Source organism: Macrobrachium rosenbergii, unplaced genomic scaffold (genome assembly GCF_040412425.1).
Source record: "Macrobrachium rosenbergii isolate ZJJX-2024 unplaced genomic scaffold, ASM4041242v1 13875, whole genome shotgun sequence".
NCBI lineage: Eukaryota > Metazoa > Arthropoda > Malacostraca > Decapoda > Palaemonidae > Macrobrachium > Macrobrachium rosenbergii.
The window spans coordinates 3780714-3797020 of NW_027100719.1; the positions used below are offsets into that span (position 1 = coordinate 3780714).

The following is a 16307-nucleotide window of genomic DNA, read 5'->3' on the forward strand; positions in this document are numbered from 1 at the left end:
ATAATGGAAGAGAAAGTAAAAAAAAAAAAACAATGTTGTCACCCCTAGTTCATAACATCGACAAAATCGAAGGATAAATATTTAGTATGTTAATAACAATCCTGCTAACTTGTGAATAATGACTAATGGTAAGGTAATGGTGGTTCAAAAAATAATCATTAATGGATGAAAATTGAATGACAAAAGACGTTTAATGGCAACAAGTAGTTTTACTTACTAAAATATGAGAGGTCCTTGTCTTGTTTATTATGACTGTAGAGTGGTTGGTTGCATCAATCAGTACTGAGGCAAGGGCCATCAAAAAGGAGTCCGGGGGTTGGGGGGACAGGTAATGTTGACAAGACGATGCCACAATAAGCGTTTGCATTACTCCGACCTGTCAAATGGACTAGGACATGGCGTGGTCTGTTGCAAGTCCATGGCGACACAGACCCAATCGTTTTCATATTTTGGCAGTCTTAATGGAACTAGAAGCCACAAACATTTTTTTTTTTTTTTTTTTGAGGGGAGGGGGCCTCTGTACCTTATTTTATTGTTCGAGGTGAGAGCCAAGTCTGTTCCAGCCCACCTCCCATTAGCAACAGCCTTCTTGAGCTGGCCAACATGCATCCCTCTACAGAAGACGAAAACCGATATATTGGCGAATGAAAATCTATTTGCAATATTTTAACTTGGCCCACAGCGTCGTTATGCTGGCTGACAGCCATTCAGGCAAGACATCTTTCGCACAGTGCCCTAATGCTGAAATGAGATTCCATACACTGCCGGTTCGGGTGTGTTTACTTGTGTGGTGTCTGGAACAAGCTGGCAGAAGTTGTACGTGTTCATAGACGACCCGTTATTTTCCTGGTGTTGAGGTTCGTTCCTCTCAGGTCCTTTAATTTTGTTCTTCTCTCAGACAACTTTCCCCTAGGAAACTGGGTCCTCATAGCCGTTATTACATACTGTAAATAAAAACTAAGGCAGCGCTACAATGCTGGTTCCTTAACCTTGAAGGTAACTGAGTAGCTCACTGTCCACATCTCTTGCTTTCACAGGCCTCACAGTGGCTTCCTCTCGATGGGTTACCTGCGAATATTTTTTTTTGGAGGTATGGTGTCTGCATGTTGCTGTCATCTGACGACGAAGAAGCCTTGACGATTGCATTTATCACCTCAACCCCTACTTTGGACAAACACTCGTTCTTGCAGTTGCTAGAGGACCTACTTTTCTTGGCGGAACAGAGTTCTTGGGATCGGTCTTCTTAATAAGGCTTTGGCAGGACAGGCAATTTCTGCTGGTCTTCTGAACCATTTTCTTCCTTCTTTGGAAAAACACTCCTTCTTGTAGTTGCATGGGGACCTACTTTCTTGGCGGAACAGAGTTCTTTGTATCGGTCTTCTTAATAAAGCTTTGGTAGGACATGTCCCTTTTTTTTGGTGGGACATGCCCCTTTTTCTGGTCTACTAAACCACTTCCTTCCTGCTTTGGAAAAACATTCGTTCTTGCAGTTGCAAGGGAACCTACTTTCTTGGCGGAACAGTGTTCTTGGTGTTGGTCATCTTAATAAAATTTTGGTGGGCAGGCACCTTTTCTGGTCTCCTGACGCCCCCTTTCTTCACTTTGCATGCTGTACAATGTGTTCAGCTTCTTTAGCAGAATATTCATCGAGCTGGGAACCACCGCTGGCACTAGCATTAGCTTCAAAACTGAAGCAGGTAGCAAATTTGCAAACAAGCACGGGGCTGTTAGTGGCCTAAGGGATGGATCATCACATTCTGTATCACTATCACTATCACAGGGATGCAGACACTCGTCACCTGTTACGTTACTGTCGCTATAATCGTAATAATGAATTCTCTTTCTTTTCACACTACTGGCTTTCTATTTACTTTCTCCTCTTTAATTTCACAGCTTTTCTCTTTAGCTTAACGTGTTATGGTCCTGCCTTGCTCAGTAACACAATTAACAAGATCTGTCGCGGGAAGAGGCTCTTAATCAACACTATCACCATTTACCTGAACACGAAGTATCATCCAGAACAACTCGACCTTGACCACAGATGCCGCTGTCACACTGAGCTATTTTCCTTTCTGCTCTTCCTCTCACAATCCTGGATGGCCCAGAAATACCGAACAACCCCATAGAAACTGCGCTGTCTAAACACCATGATAGAGGTAACATTATCGCTCGAAGATGACCAAAATCGCCGATGACAGCGTAAAGTTGTTTATTTACTAAGCAATCACAAGTGTTCCATGAATATTGGATATGAGCGTTGATTGGCTCTCACGTGAACAAAAGCGCTGATTGGCTGGCCCGTCACTCAGTGTAAAGTATTAGTCACTTGAAAGGTATACCTTATAACGGCACTTCAGAAACTTGAAGCGTAAACTAACGTCCGTTAAGCAGCCGCTCCACTCGCCCCTCCCCCAACACGCACACGTCACCGTTCTCGATGACATAAATTCTCAATGTGTGTTACAAAAACATGGTACGCAGTCGCTCGCATTAGACGAAACACATTTTGCACTAAATATAATTATGAAGCTACAAATGCTGTCGAATATCCAATTCACGCTACTTCGGAAATATCCCCGATGGGGAATTATCACCGAAAGGGAATTTTATAAGTGATAAATGGGTCGGTACTGCCGGGTTTTGATCCATTTATCACTTATAAAATTCCCCTTCGGTGATATTCCCGAAGTAGCGTGAATTGGGTATTAAACAGCATTTGTTGGTTCATGATTGTATATAAATCACGGTGTGATAAAATTTCATATATATATATATATATATATATATATATATATATATATATATATATATATATATATATATATATATGTATATATATATATATGTGTGTGTAAATAGTGTATATATATATATATATATATATATATATATATATATATATATATATATATATATATATATATATATATATATATATATATATATATATATATATATATATATATATATATATATATATATATATATATATATATATATATATATATATATATATATATATATATATATACATATATTTTGAAAGTCGTATGGTAGCATAGCCCAGATATTCTCGTCTTGGTAACTGGGAATTTCACGGGTAATCTTACCTTGAAGAAACATCTTACCAGCATGAGATCAGTATCTCACTAAACACTGAATTCCATGATAGCTTTGGAAAAATATGAAAATGGAAAAAAAAAATGCATTTGGAACAAAGTCTTCCTAGTTTTCACGTCAGCAGTTTTTCAAACTCAAAATGGGGATTATCTTGCGGATATCAATCTCCAGTTGCCTGGAGAGCAGTGACGAGAGAGCTGTCAATCATTCCATCGCAGCTTCCCCGACAACGAATTCTGCTCACTAAGAAAGTCCTTTACAGCGTCCCTTCGGCCCCTAGCTGCAACCCCTTTCATTCCTCATACCCTCCCTTCGTTCGTATTCTCTTTCTTCCATCTTATTTTCCACCCTCTCCTAACAATTGTTCCGTAGTGCAAAATGCGAGGCTTTTCTCCTGTTACACCTTTCAAGCCTTTTTACTCTCAGTTTCCCTTTCAACGTTGAATGACCTCATCATAGGTCCCAGCGCTTGGTCTTTAGTCTAAGTTTCATATTGAATTCCATTCCTAAGAAAGTTGATGTTTTAAGGATAATGGCAAGCTGGAAAATGATTCATGACTACACTGGAGGTAAATAACTGACTGAATATGAAAGCAATTTTTATTTCAAATGGTTTATACAAAAAGGCTTAAACACTCCACAATGAAACAGCAACTGGGCATTCATGAACAAGTGAGTATATTGACTAATAATTTCGCCTCTGTTAGTTCATTTCTCTGGCACATACCATCTCACGTTCACTAATTGCATCACAGATCATCTGTAATTTTCAATTATAAGTATATTCATTCTTCGGTGACTGATTTAAATTATGAATGAAATTCGTAATTTCCGCTCACAACTGACCGAAACGAAGCAAGGTCAGTTCCAGTTGTGATAAATGGCTAGTAATCTTCAGCCTTGAACTACAAAATACACTCAAGAACATTTCCTAAACTTTATATACGACTCCTCAGTAATTAAATACATTATTTATGTAAAATGTAATTATTAAAATTTTATAAAATTAGCAAACTTGTTTTAGACGATTATTTTTTAACTTCTGGACGTTCGCTTTCCCGCACATCAGCAAGGTCAAGATATAATCAGCTCCATTATCTGCACAGTAACACGCTCTGGGGTTTATCACCCAGTTGTTCTTTGCCAAAATACCTTCATTTAATTTCAGTTTGGTTATCAGTTGTCAAACCCCATCATATCTTACGACAAAAAAAAAAAACTAACTTTGTAATATGTAATTCAGAGTTATTACTAAAGTAAAACTGACTAGCAAAATGTAATACATATCACAGACAGTATATTCATAATAATCAGAAGGGTTTCTAACCTCTTTTTGTGTCAAACCCTGAGATTTGCCCTAAACGATTGTTCTGGTAAGCAAATCTCACATTCAACTGAGGTACAGTTTGAGCAACAGTAGATGATCTCTTCGCTAATTTTCCGTATGGTTTTAAACTACATAATTCTTATGGGAATGAGGATGCTTGAGTGCAGTGTACAGAACCACTACAAACGAAAATACTCAAGAACTTCGTTGATTATTTTCTTCCCTATATCTAAAAATAGGAATAAAGCTCTGTTAGAAGCCATCAGCAGCCTACTTCCTGATATTACAGGTGAAGTGGGAACCCCGGAATTGAAGGAAAATATAAATGGAGCATCATTTCCCAAGTCCACTCATTCTTTGATGCTTCACAGAACTTCAGCCTGGTCTTTCCGCAGTTTCGTATGGGGCAGACCAAGAAATTTCTTTCCTTGAAAGGATAAGAACAAAAATGACATTCTATTTTGGTTCCTGCGTAGAACATCAACAGCACATAAACAAGTAAAGGTAAAAGGTTGTTTAAACGCCATCACGAAGACACGATACAAATTGGCAGTTACCAAAAGGTTACTTAAAAAGGAGGTGTCATATTTAAAAATTGTTTCTCCCGGGCTTTGGTACTAATGCAAATTTTTCCCATCAACATTTGATAGATTCAGTTTTTCTGATGAGCAACTGTTTAAGAAAGTTATGTCCTTAAGCAATTACGTAACTAGAACAATTTATTTACAGACAAGTCAATTAAAACTTAAAGAGTCATGTAAACAATTCCATATTGGGAAGCAGTTAAAAGGCGATACCCTGCACAAGCACTAATGCACATGTGGCTTCCACAATCCACTGGCAAAACTTCAAATGTCTCGGTGCCACATGAATATAACCAAATATAAATTCATTAAATTGTATAAAGGTCACAATTTATAGTCTAGTCTAGAAATCTTTATTCCTCATTCGCTGAAAGCACAGTATCCCATACACAGTATTAAATGATCTAGTGATGTGTGTTCTGTGGAGTCCCATATATCCATATTTATTCACAGAATCCAAGTCTGATTAGTTAGACGGTACTCACCCTCTGGTTTCAAATCCTGAACTTGACTCCCGTGGTTTCAGATCCTGAACTAAACTTCTGAAAAGGTCACATTTCTCATACAGGTATCATAAAGGACACCAAAGCAGTACAAAATTCACTTATCAGTGCCAAGTGAGCACAACAATTTCAAGAGTTTTTCAAGGCGCTGCACTAACTACGTAAATATGAAGATAACTGATAGTCTTCAGCTCTCATGAACAAGCAATAGTATCAGTCACACAGCATGAATATTCATTAATATATTTACAAAGATCAAGCTACCATAAAAAATCATTTTTCAAAATCCCTGAATCTCAGTTTAACAAAATATGAGACTATAAAAATAAGCAAATACAAAGTTATTTTGTATGCTACTTGGCGATGGGCTGTAGCTCAGCCTGAAAAAAAGGCAAAGAGGAGACTACATAAGATTGTAATTTGAGCATAATTTCTTCGTGCCAAAGTAAGTTTACATTAATTCAAAGCTGAAACTTGTTGAAGTTTCATAATGATAAAGGCAAGAATCACTTCACGAATCTCAGGACGATTTTTATCTAATAGTGTATAGTTCCAACAGGCACTTTAATTAAACCATGGTGCAATTCTAAACACTGGTTTAGTTTCGTCACACATGAAGAAAGTTATCCAAACATTACACAAGTAAATTACTTTACAGTAATCACAATACTAATGTTCTTAAAAGCCTATGGCAGTCGCAACTGACAGGTTCTCTGAAATACCAGGATTCACATACTGAACAATTTACTGCAGGCAGGCTGCAAAGAATATTCATGAACCATATCTTATTTTTTTTTACTGCTACTGCAGTAGATCATTATCATTGCTACTCTGAAACAATAGGACATCAGTAATGCACATCAACCATAAAAATGTGAGCATGATTTTAATATTTCAACGCAGCTGCGATTATAAACGATTACACTGAACTACTTTAATTATTTAGATGTTATCTCAGCACACTTTAAACTCATCACAGTTGTTGTACAAGACACATATTAATTATGACTGTGCACCTGTTTTGATCATCATTTATGTATTAAACGACAACTTCACAGGCCATTATAAATGTAGCAGTCCAAATGTCAATGTATGCTCAACGAAATGTTTTATGGCATATTGAATTTCACAATAAATCTTTCAGTAAATGTACTTAAAATACCACATTGTAACTACTGTAGGCCACTTGTGACCAAAACAAATAATATTTAAAGCCACATGTGTACACTGAAACTCGTATTACATACAAGAGGAGAAATAACCATCCAGATAACTCACAAGGTTTATATGGCACACTTTAGTATAATGAGAAGTCCAGTAAAGGGAAAATCTCAGGTTACCCAAAGGTAATGAGGGTTCATCTTAACTGGATTTATTTATGCCTGGTAAGAAGTCACCCACCGAATGGGCAAAGAAATTCGCTTTGTTTTCTTGTAAAGTATAAAAATGCAGAGTTGAGCTTTATGGGGGAGATTAGTGAAGACATTTTATACACAGATTGACAGTCATTGTCTGACGTATAATACTGCACATTCCACTGTAGTCAGGACTGCTATTAATTCCTTTGTCGGTTTTGGAATGCTGAAAATAATAATGGACATTTCCTAACGGCAAGTCAGCTGAATCAACACCACGTTTCCACACTTTTTTTGGAGTTAGTAGATACATAGGTAGAGTTATGTCCATCCTGCGATGGTGGCTGGATTTTCCCATTACCTTCAGAAATGCCACTTTTGGCAATAATTTTAGATGGATCCTCCAAGACTGGCACTCCTGAATCCTGGAAGTTCCTATTTGTCAGTCGATTGTCACTCTTTTTCGTAGGCTGAGACACAAGAGCTGCTGAAGGAGGATCTCTGGCACTCTTCTTCTTTAAGGAAGCAGGTAAAGTAAAGCAGTTTGCTGTGTCATTTGTAGCATAAGGCTTCCTCCTGTTGATGGTGGCAGTTCCTATCAAGGGGACCATCTTCTTCCCCTCTGGCACATTTGGGAATTCATGCTCACTGTCTACTCCTTGGTCTGCTTCTCTTCCATGAATCTGGGGAATCTTTTCGAAGCGCTGGCACCAGTCGTTCTTATAATCAAAGGCGAATTCACTCTTAAACGATCCAGTGGTGGAATGGAAGCCTAAACCGAGAAAAGAAATGGTTAAAAATATTATTCATTTACTATCTGGAAATACTCTTGCCCATGAAACGTGTTATATGCTATCAGACTTTACACTTGTTTAAGGAAAAAGTCATTTCATCATGGATAACACCAACAATAAGATATAATGAACTGTGAGCAAAAGGTCAACCATTTTCACAGATCACACCAGGAATTGGTAAACAGAAGGGGAAAATGGAGAAGTTTTTAATGGGAAAAACACGTCTCTAACACACCGTCTCGCTTTCATGTCTATAAGGATGCTTACATTTCATTATTCTGACAACATAGATCCAGAAACGTATGTAATTTATTACAGTAGAAAAAAAGGTTGCTGAACAGTCCCAGAGATATAATTCACCTTTGTCTCTGAGTCACTTTTACACCAAACCAGTCACTCTTTCATATGTATTGTATATATCACACATCACTTTCAACACAAAATGTTTCAGTTGCTCTCAACATTCCTGTCACCCTCCACATTGCTTCTTCATCGAGTCTGTCCAGTGGATAATCAATGGTTTTTTTTTTTACATTCAAAATTCTTATACAACTCTTTCATAAAAAAAGCTTGATCCACATCCCTGCAATTTTCTCTAAACACAAAATGTTCGTCCTCTATTAATCTTTCGGTCATCTTTCTTATACTTGCAATTTAAATTCCTACCAAACCCCTTATACAGTGGAACAGTTACTTCTCTCATGCATTTCTTTGCTAAGTACTTCATCAGGCATACCTTACAAATCCTGGTCAGCCACTTCATTGCCCAATCATCACTGTTCTGCAATCCCTTCATCCCTGATGCTTTTCCAGTCTTCAAATTCTTAATTTCCCTCCTTATTCCCTCAATGGATTCTTACATTCAAAGTTCAGGCAACTAATGTCAATCCCCAACCAATATGAGTGAAAGCAATGTGTTTACAAATATATCCATATAAATGAGAAGTGTAGAGACTTCAGCTCCTTTCAGTGGAAGGAACAGTAATGGTATTTTCGCATGAAAGGAGTGATTTTACTCTTCTGGAATTGTACGCGGCAAATATGGAGATCGAAAGTCACATGGAACTCTTAACTGTAAATGAGTAAAAATAATACAAGGGGAAAAAAGCATTGAAAACAAATCTAGAATAAGCTTGAGCCTTAAAGAGAAAGAAGGGCTTCCAAAATCATCATATCATACACAGCAGCATATTGCCAACAGCCATGACGCCCCAAACACCCGGACACAAACAGCTGGTTCTCTTTGATGACCTTACCTGAGGCGAGAGAAGACAGAGATGCTGCTACTGACATCTCATCTCCCGAAAGGTCATAGTGACGGACGTCATCCAGGTTGTCTTCATGGTCTTGATCCACCTGGGAATGAAAACGGTTGACTGATATATATAAATATAGGCTCCAAGGCCAAGAACTGGGGCACTTTGGGTCATTCAGCACTTATCACAGTGGAGAGGGGGGAGTTAGAGTTGTTGGACAGCAAGAAAAACAGATCCAGGGATTCAGGTAGAAGGATCTAAACGTTGAACTGGGAGAAAAGTCACTGTTGTACTAAGAAGTAAAGTCAGAGAAGTTGGATAGCAAGGTTGAAGAAAGGAAGCAGGAATGGAGGCAAAATAAAAGGCTAATAAGTTTATGCAGCTAGTGGCCAAAGAAATCTGCAAACAGTTTAGTAAAGCCTACAGTGCACCACATAGGCATGAAAATTGTAAACTATGTCAAAGTTACTGTAGGGGACTGGAAATTCCTTATTCAATCCAGGTACAACTGGATCCGTATATTCTTAATTAGAATATTCAAAGCATACATAAACATAGCATAGCGATACTGGTATTTACAGATAAACAGCGATATACACATAGATGTGTGTATGTGTGTCAGAGCGAGAGTGTGCAATGCACATATCTCAATCGTTCATACAACTAGCAGTCCTCCATTGCACTAATGAAAACCAGATAGATTCACAAAGAAAAGCTACAAAAATCACATTACACTCATCTTCTCCAGAGAAAGATTTAAGTTTTCTTGTTTTTAGTAATTGTTGCCCCTAGACAATCAAGGGAGCACAGGTCATGTTAAATCCTAGATTCCAAAGATATCTTATTTTTACATTTCGGACTTGCACCATTCATACTTTTTCATAGGAAATGTTTTTTTTTTAAACAATATATTCCAATGATACCTTATTTTTGAACTTCTGACTTGTACCAGTCATCATTTTTCATGGGAAATATTTTTTTTCAAACAATATATTCCAGTGACACCTTATTTTTGCACTCCTGACTTGTAGGCTACCACCATCATTTTTCATAAGAAATCATTTTTCACAAATGCTGTCTACCGGCACTAAATGAGGGAACACGGCAGTGTCCCCCAAAACCAAGAGATCTTAAGGAGCACAAAAATCTTGGACAGTGACATCGTCCACCGCCGCCTCCGACGTAAGGAGGTTTTTGTTATACTTCTCCTCCCTACCATCTTCAGGGGAATAGCAAAGCGCGTCCCTGGGATAACCTACCGTCCGCTACTTCAAGCAGCACGCCCTACGATCAATCGACCAATCAGCGCTTTCTGCGCTCGGCCTGACTCTCCCGTAAGAACCATTCTGCTCCCAGGTTTTGTCTTTCAAACACTATATAAGATCGCTGGGTGGGGCGAGTACGGAATCCGCGCCTTGCCAAACGTCTATTGTTTTGATTAAAAGTTCTGACTTGTTAGAGCCTGCTGGAGTGAAATTCCCTTAAAAGGTATTTACTCACTTGAAATTAATATCGAAACATATTTGACTTCACGTATTTTCTGTACAAACCAAATTTATTTTCATAAAAACAAAGTTATGGCACCACTTTTGACCACCGCTGCCAAACCTCATTTTCTCTGGCCCGTGGTCAGCGAGGCCAGCTTGATAAAAAAAAAACAACAATTGTGGTCCCCTCAGACAGTCAGTGTCGCTGGACTGCGTGGATAGTCAGAGTGGAAACGGATCTCCCCACCGCCAACTTCTTCACCTTCTGGCCAAGCAAATTGATCATAAGGTAATAAAATACTTAATTTGTGTAATAAACATCCAAAATTATATAGTAAACTATATTATGTAAAATGCATATTTTCTTCTGTACTCTACATAGTAATACAGCTTACTATATAAATGTGGATTTTTATCACAAACTGTTTTTCACGAGACTGTGAATTTCTTAGCAAAACACTCGATTTTATATAGACAACCAGGGTGCCCTGTAACTAATGTTAAATTATTTTCCTCTCCTAAATAATGAATAGCCTATTTAACCTGCAGAGGCACTGAAAACATTCAATCACGTAAACAATAAAAAACAGGTAAAAACGAAATTTGGGAAATAATCAGATGGCCGAGCGACCACCACAAATTTCAAGTGTTAATCAATTAGACACATTATGGTATTAATATAAGAACTATAATTATTAATTCCAAAAAGATGAGCAAAGAAAGATAAATCAGTGGGAACAAACAAAATAAACTCAAATTTGTTTCTTTGGAAAACGAAGTACAGTAAATTACAGATCTCAGGCAAAGCCATAAACAAGGGTTAACCTCGAGGGTGAGATTTTAAAGGATAAATAGATCTGGCAGCGCTGGATTCTATTCCTGGCCACGCCCTACCGACCTTGGAACATTTGAAAGACTATAGTAGGAGAGCGACCGCCCACCACCCCCAACTCCCTCCCTATAACGTTCTGACAGCCAACCAAAAAAAAGTCTAAAATAACAATGATAATAACAATACGATCAGGTTTTGGTTTGAAGCAATAATGGGGTCTAAAATGAAATAAGAAAGAAATTAATATCGCTGTTTGATCAAAATGGCTGAACACACTGACGAATTTGAGGAAAAGCAAGAAACTCGTGTTTTTTCTAGACTACATAAAGGGAAAGGTCACCATTATGAAGAGAAGTGACTATTTGGCGAAAATGACCCAGCACCTTTTGAAAAAAGCCAAAAGGACCCATAAAAGACACGCTTCAATAAGATAAACCGTTTCCTGAACTACCCAAGAAAAGGAAAGCACATCACAGAACTTACTATACTTTGGACTTGACTTTGGCTTCAAACCAAAACCTGATCATATGAAGACGAAAGTACGTTTAGAACTATTCGCAAATAAGATGATAATAATAACTTTATGCTTTTACACCGGAAATTGACTGAATGATATTAAGAAATATCCTGGAACGATAAAAATCCTGAACGAAAAGCAGAGACTGAACGACACTAAAATATTTGTATTCATATACCGTTTCTCTCACCTCCACAACAAGCCACAATAAACCGCGTCTAAACCCGTTACAAAACAACTAAAAAATGGGCCCAAGTTTCTTCGGCGCAATCGAGTTTTCTGTACAGCGTATAATGCTTATGAAACGTTCAGCCACAACCCATGAAACTCTCAGCCGCGGCAATTTGGTATGCTTGATGGAGGGTGGATGATCAACATACCAAGTTGCAGTCCTCTAGCCTCAGTAGTTTTTAAGATGTGAGGGCGGAGAGAAAAAGTGCGGACGGACAGACAAGTATCCTTCCCTACAGTTTTCTTCTACAGAAAACTAAAACAGGAAGACCAACAAGAACAACAATAACATCGAGTTTTATCGACGTCATAAATCGCCCTCTTCCCCTCGAGAAAAACTTTCGCCACATCGTAATTTTAAAGAGAAAAATTCGCCGACATAATTCAAACAGGGAAGGGAGAGCGCACATAAAACTATAAAGGTTTTCACAGTTCTTAATGGAGGAGAAATATTACCCAGAGGAGTCAGCGAATCATTTCTTCATTCCCTTCATGTCCTTTCGGTTGCTTGGTTGTGGCCTTTGTCGGATCATTAAATAAACTCATTCAAGTTTATTATACTAAAATGTAGAGAGGGACGGGGAGAGATTGAGAGAAATTTGTTATTCAATGGAAACTGGTTAGCTTGAGAGAGAGAGAGAGAGAGAGAGAGAGAGAGAGAGAGAGAGAGGGAGAGAGAGAATGAGAGAGAGCCTTGGTCTAATATATAATCTATGCCATTTATGTAGAGAGAGGTGGGGAGGGAGGGAGAGAAATAAATTTGTTGTACTATGGAACCTGTTAGCCAAACACACACACACACACACACACACACACACACAGAGAGAGAGAGAGAGAGAGAGAGAGAAGAGAGAGAGAGTCTTGGTATGTTGGTCTAATAAGTAGTAAATTTAAAAAATCAGGTTTAATATATTAACGTGGAGATAAGATGGGTCAGAAGTAGAGAAATTTGCTGTGCCACAGAACTGGTTAGCCTCCTTCACCAAAGAGAGAGAGAGAGAGAGAGAGAGAGAGAGAGAGAGAGAGAGAGAGAGAGAGAGAGAGAGAGAGAGAGAGAGAGAGAGAGAGGGAGAGAGAGAGTTGAATTATGCCTTCACCAAACAGAGAGAGAGAGAGAGGGATGAGGGAGGGGTAGAAAAAAATTTGTTATTAAACTGGAAACCTGTTAGCCCTGCTAATATAGAGAGAGGATTTTGTTAAAAATGAAACAAAACAGAGAGAGAGAGAGAGAGAGAGAGAGAGAGAGAGAGAGAGAGAGAGAGAGAGAGAGAGAGAGAGAGAGAGAGAGAATTGGCCTACTGGTCTAATAAATGGTAAATTAAAAAAATCAGGTCCATTATATTAAACTGGAAAGGGATGAGGGGAAATGTAGACATATTTGTTACACTATGTAAAACGGTTAGCCTCCTTCACCAGAGAGAGAGAGAGAGAGAGAGAGAGAGAGAGAGAGAGAGAGAGAGAGAGAGAGAGAGAGATAAAATGTAAATGACATGACTGCTAAAACCATGGACGTTTGTATTTATGCAGACATATAAGAATCAATCCTCAGTTGTTTTATAAAAGCCTCCCATCATTAAATGTCACCAAACTTCAGTTAGTTTGCGTATCGTTACATTTACTAGACGCACTCTACTCTCTGTCCCTTCTGTTATTTCTAAAGCTGACCTTTTCGATGTTGTTCTTGAGGAAATCGCCAATGCTGAGGCCTTCTGGCTTTCTGGCAGAAGGTGCAGCCAGACACTGGCGAGCATCCTGAGTCACGTCTGGGAGATTCGAGTCTTCTTCATCTGGTCAAGAGGGAATTCACCTGTCATATGATTATTATTATCATTATCATACCCACATACACACAAATACACACACGCACATGAATATTGGGTTTTCAGCTGCCTGTGTACGTTCATTTGCACTGTTCCACCAGCGTGTATACAGTATTGTAAATATCTACAAATGGGCATCAGTCACCTGAAATGGTTGAGATGTAAAGTCAAAACTGGTCAGGATTTTCGTCAAGTTTTTCATTTTCCTTGAGGTGAAGTGTGAGACATATATATATATATATATATATATATATATATATATATATATATATATATATATATATATATATATATATATATATATATATATATATATATATATATATATATATATATTCCTCGCTGGGTGAGCTGGTTCCGTTCTCAGCTACCACTCTGTTGGTCGCGAGTTCGAATCTCCGACCGGCCAGTGAAGAACAAGAGGAATTTGTTTCTGGTGATAGAAATTCATTTCTCGCTATAATGTGGTTCGGATTCCACAATAAGCTGTAGATCCCATTGCTAGGTAACCAATTGGTTCTTAGCCACGTAAAAATAAATCTAATCCTTCGGGCCAGCCCTAGGAGCGCTGTTAATCAGCTCAGTGGTCTGGTTAAACTAAGATATACTTAACTTATACTTTATAGTTTATACATATGTATGTATAAAGGTTTTGACCGTTAGTTCTTACTTATATAACTTTGGTCTTGACGATGACCACATGATCTAGACTGACCGTTGACCACATATCCGTCGGGAGTGACCTGGAGAAACTTGAGGTCGAAATGGGTGACGTCCTTCTCCCCGAAGGCCTCCAGATCCGTGCCCCCCATCGTCTCCTTCGCCAGCTCCCGATCCAGGTTCGGGGAGGAGACGGTCTTCCTCCCGCGCCTTGCCAGACATACGATCAGTAACACCAAAACTGCACAGAAGAAAAGGAAGACTTTAGGATTTGATTTCATGGAATGTAGGTGGTCAAGCCAAGCTCTGGGTGGGCACTTTCAGCCATTCAGTGCACAGTGAAAAGAGAGTTGGAGTGGTTGGACAGCAAGATGAAGAGATCAAGTAAGTCAGGGGTCGGCAACATGCTGCCCGCGAGGGATTTCGGCTCGGCCCACCAAGTTAACACCTAGACGCTAATTATCTCACAGTTGTTATCTAGTTTAAGGCGTCGAGCGATCCTTATGGTACATTCGATATCATGGCTCTCCTCCGAGACTGCACAGCTGTCTGTTCCGCTGTCTCCAAAAGGCTGTGAATAATTGAGGTGAAGTGATCTGAAGGAGGAATTGGCAGAAAACCCCACAGTTGCACTAAGAGTAATAATCAGAAAAGCAGGACAGAAGATGAAAGGAAGGAAGCTCGAACGAAGGTAGAGTAAAATGCTAAACAGTGGTAGCAGCTGGAGGGGGGGGGGCGAAGGGACTCTCCAAACACCCTTTTGCACTGCCTAAAGTAAACCACTTTACGAAATACAGAATATAATACAAAGGCATTTAGTACGATGCTTTACAAATATTTTCGAAACGAGCAACCAACAGGAAATTGTCAGAATATTTAGAAACGAAGGGAGTTTCTTACAGAGATACTATCGAAATTTTCCGGTAACTTTTCCTGAGCACGGTAGGTTTAGTTTCTAAATTATGTAATATGCTTTTTACTCTGTTTAAATATGAGTGAGAAAGAGAAATCCTTGCAGCTCCTGTCGGATGCCTTTGGAGCAATCCTCGTACATTATGTAATTCCGGGATTGGTCAGTGATAAGTAGGTGCCTAAAGTTCAAAGACAGTTTTCCCAGTTTCTCTCATTTTGTTTCTTCCAAAAGTATTATGACTTTAATGGTTCGGAATATTTTAAAGAAATTACCTAGTTATGACGGAAAGAACAAGTCGGCCACAAATATTTGATTCTGTGCAATGAATTGAAAAGGGAAAATTCGTTCAAACACAAAATGAATTATAAACCAGTAGAAGAATATCACTAACTTTTTCTCCCGTCATTCATCTTTAACTTGCCAGTTTAATGCCTGTTATTAATTCAGGTCAGAATTCAGTTCTTATTATTTATAAATGAAGTACGAATTTTCACATGCTTTTTAAGTCAATTGTATTAAAACAGGCCTCATTATTATGAAAAGGGGTTTCCAGCTACTTTTAAAGGCTGAAACTGTAACAGATTTATTGGACAATTTAGTTCACAAATGCTCTTGCATTTTCTGTCTTTATTCCAGTGGACCTTCACGAAAGCGTAGGCATAACTTTTGACTTTTTATTAAATGAAGTAATTATGCTAATGACCTTTTATCGACTCTGAAACCATAGATGATATATACAATTATCCGGTGAACAACTTTGCCTTTGGCTCTTGAGTTCCAATTACAATATTTTGGGTTCAGAACTGTACAGCTATGTCAATGAGAAAACGAGAAACCCAACTTGAATGTCGTCACTCCAAAACCAAATTCTTGTTCTACATGTGACTATTATGCAAACAACAATAAGG

The 16307-nt window shown here is 38.4% G+C and overlaps 1 protein-coding gene across 1 annotated transcript in view; it reads right to left on the reverse strand.

Annotated features, from left to right (window-relative positions):
• Window positions 1-3718: 3718 nt before the first annotated feature.
• The window catches only part of LOC136837856 (DE-cadherin-like), a 66715-nt gene continuing 54126 nt past the window's right edge, over window positions 3719-16307 (reverse strand). Inside the window, 4 exon segments of the mRNA XM_067102742.1 lie at window positions 3719-7661; window positions 8940-9039; window positions 13672-13793; window positions 14542-14727. Of these exon segments, the coding sequence (XP_066958843.1) occupies window positions 7159-7661; window positions 8940-9039; window positions 13672-13793; window positions 14542-14727 (911 nt within the window). The 3' untranslated portion in view covers window positions 3719-7158.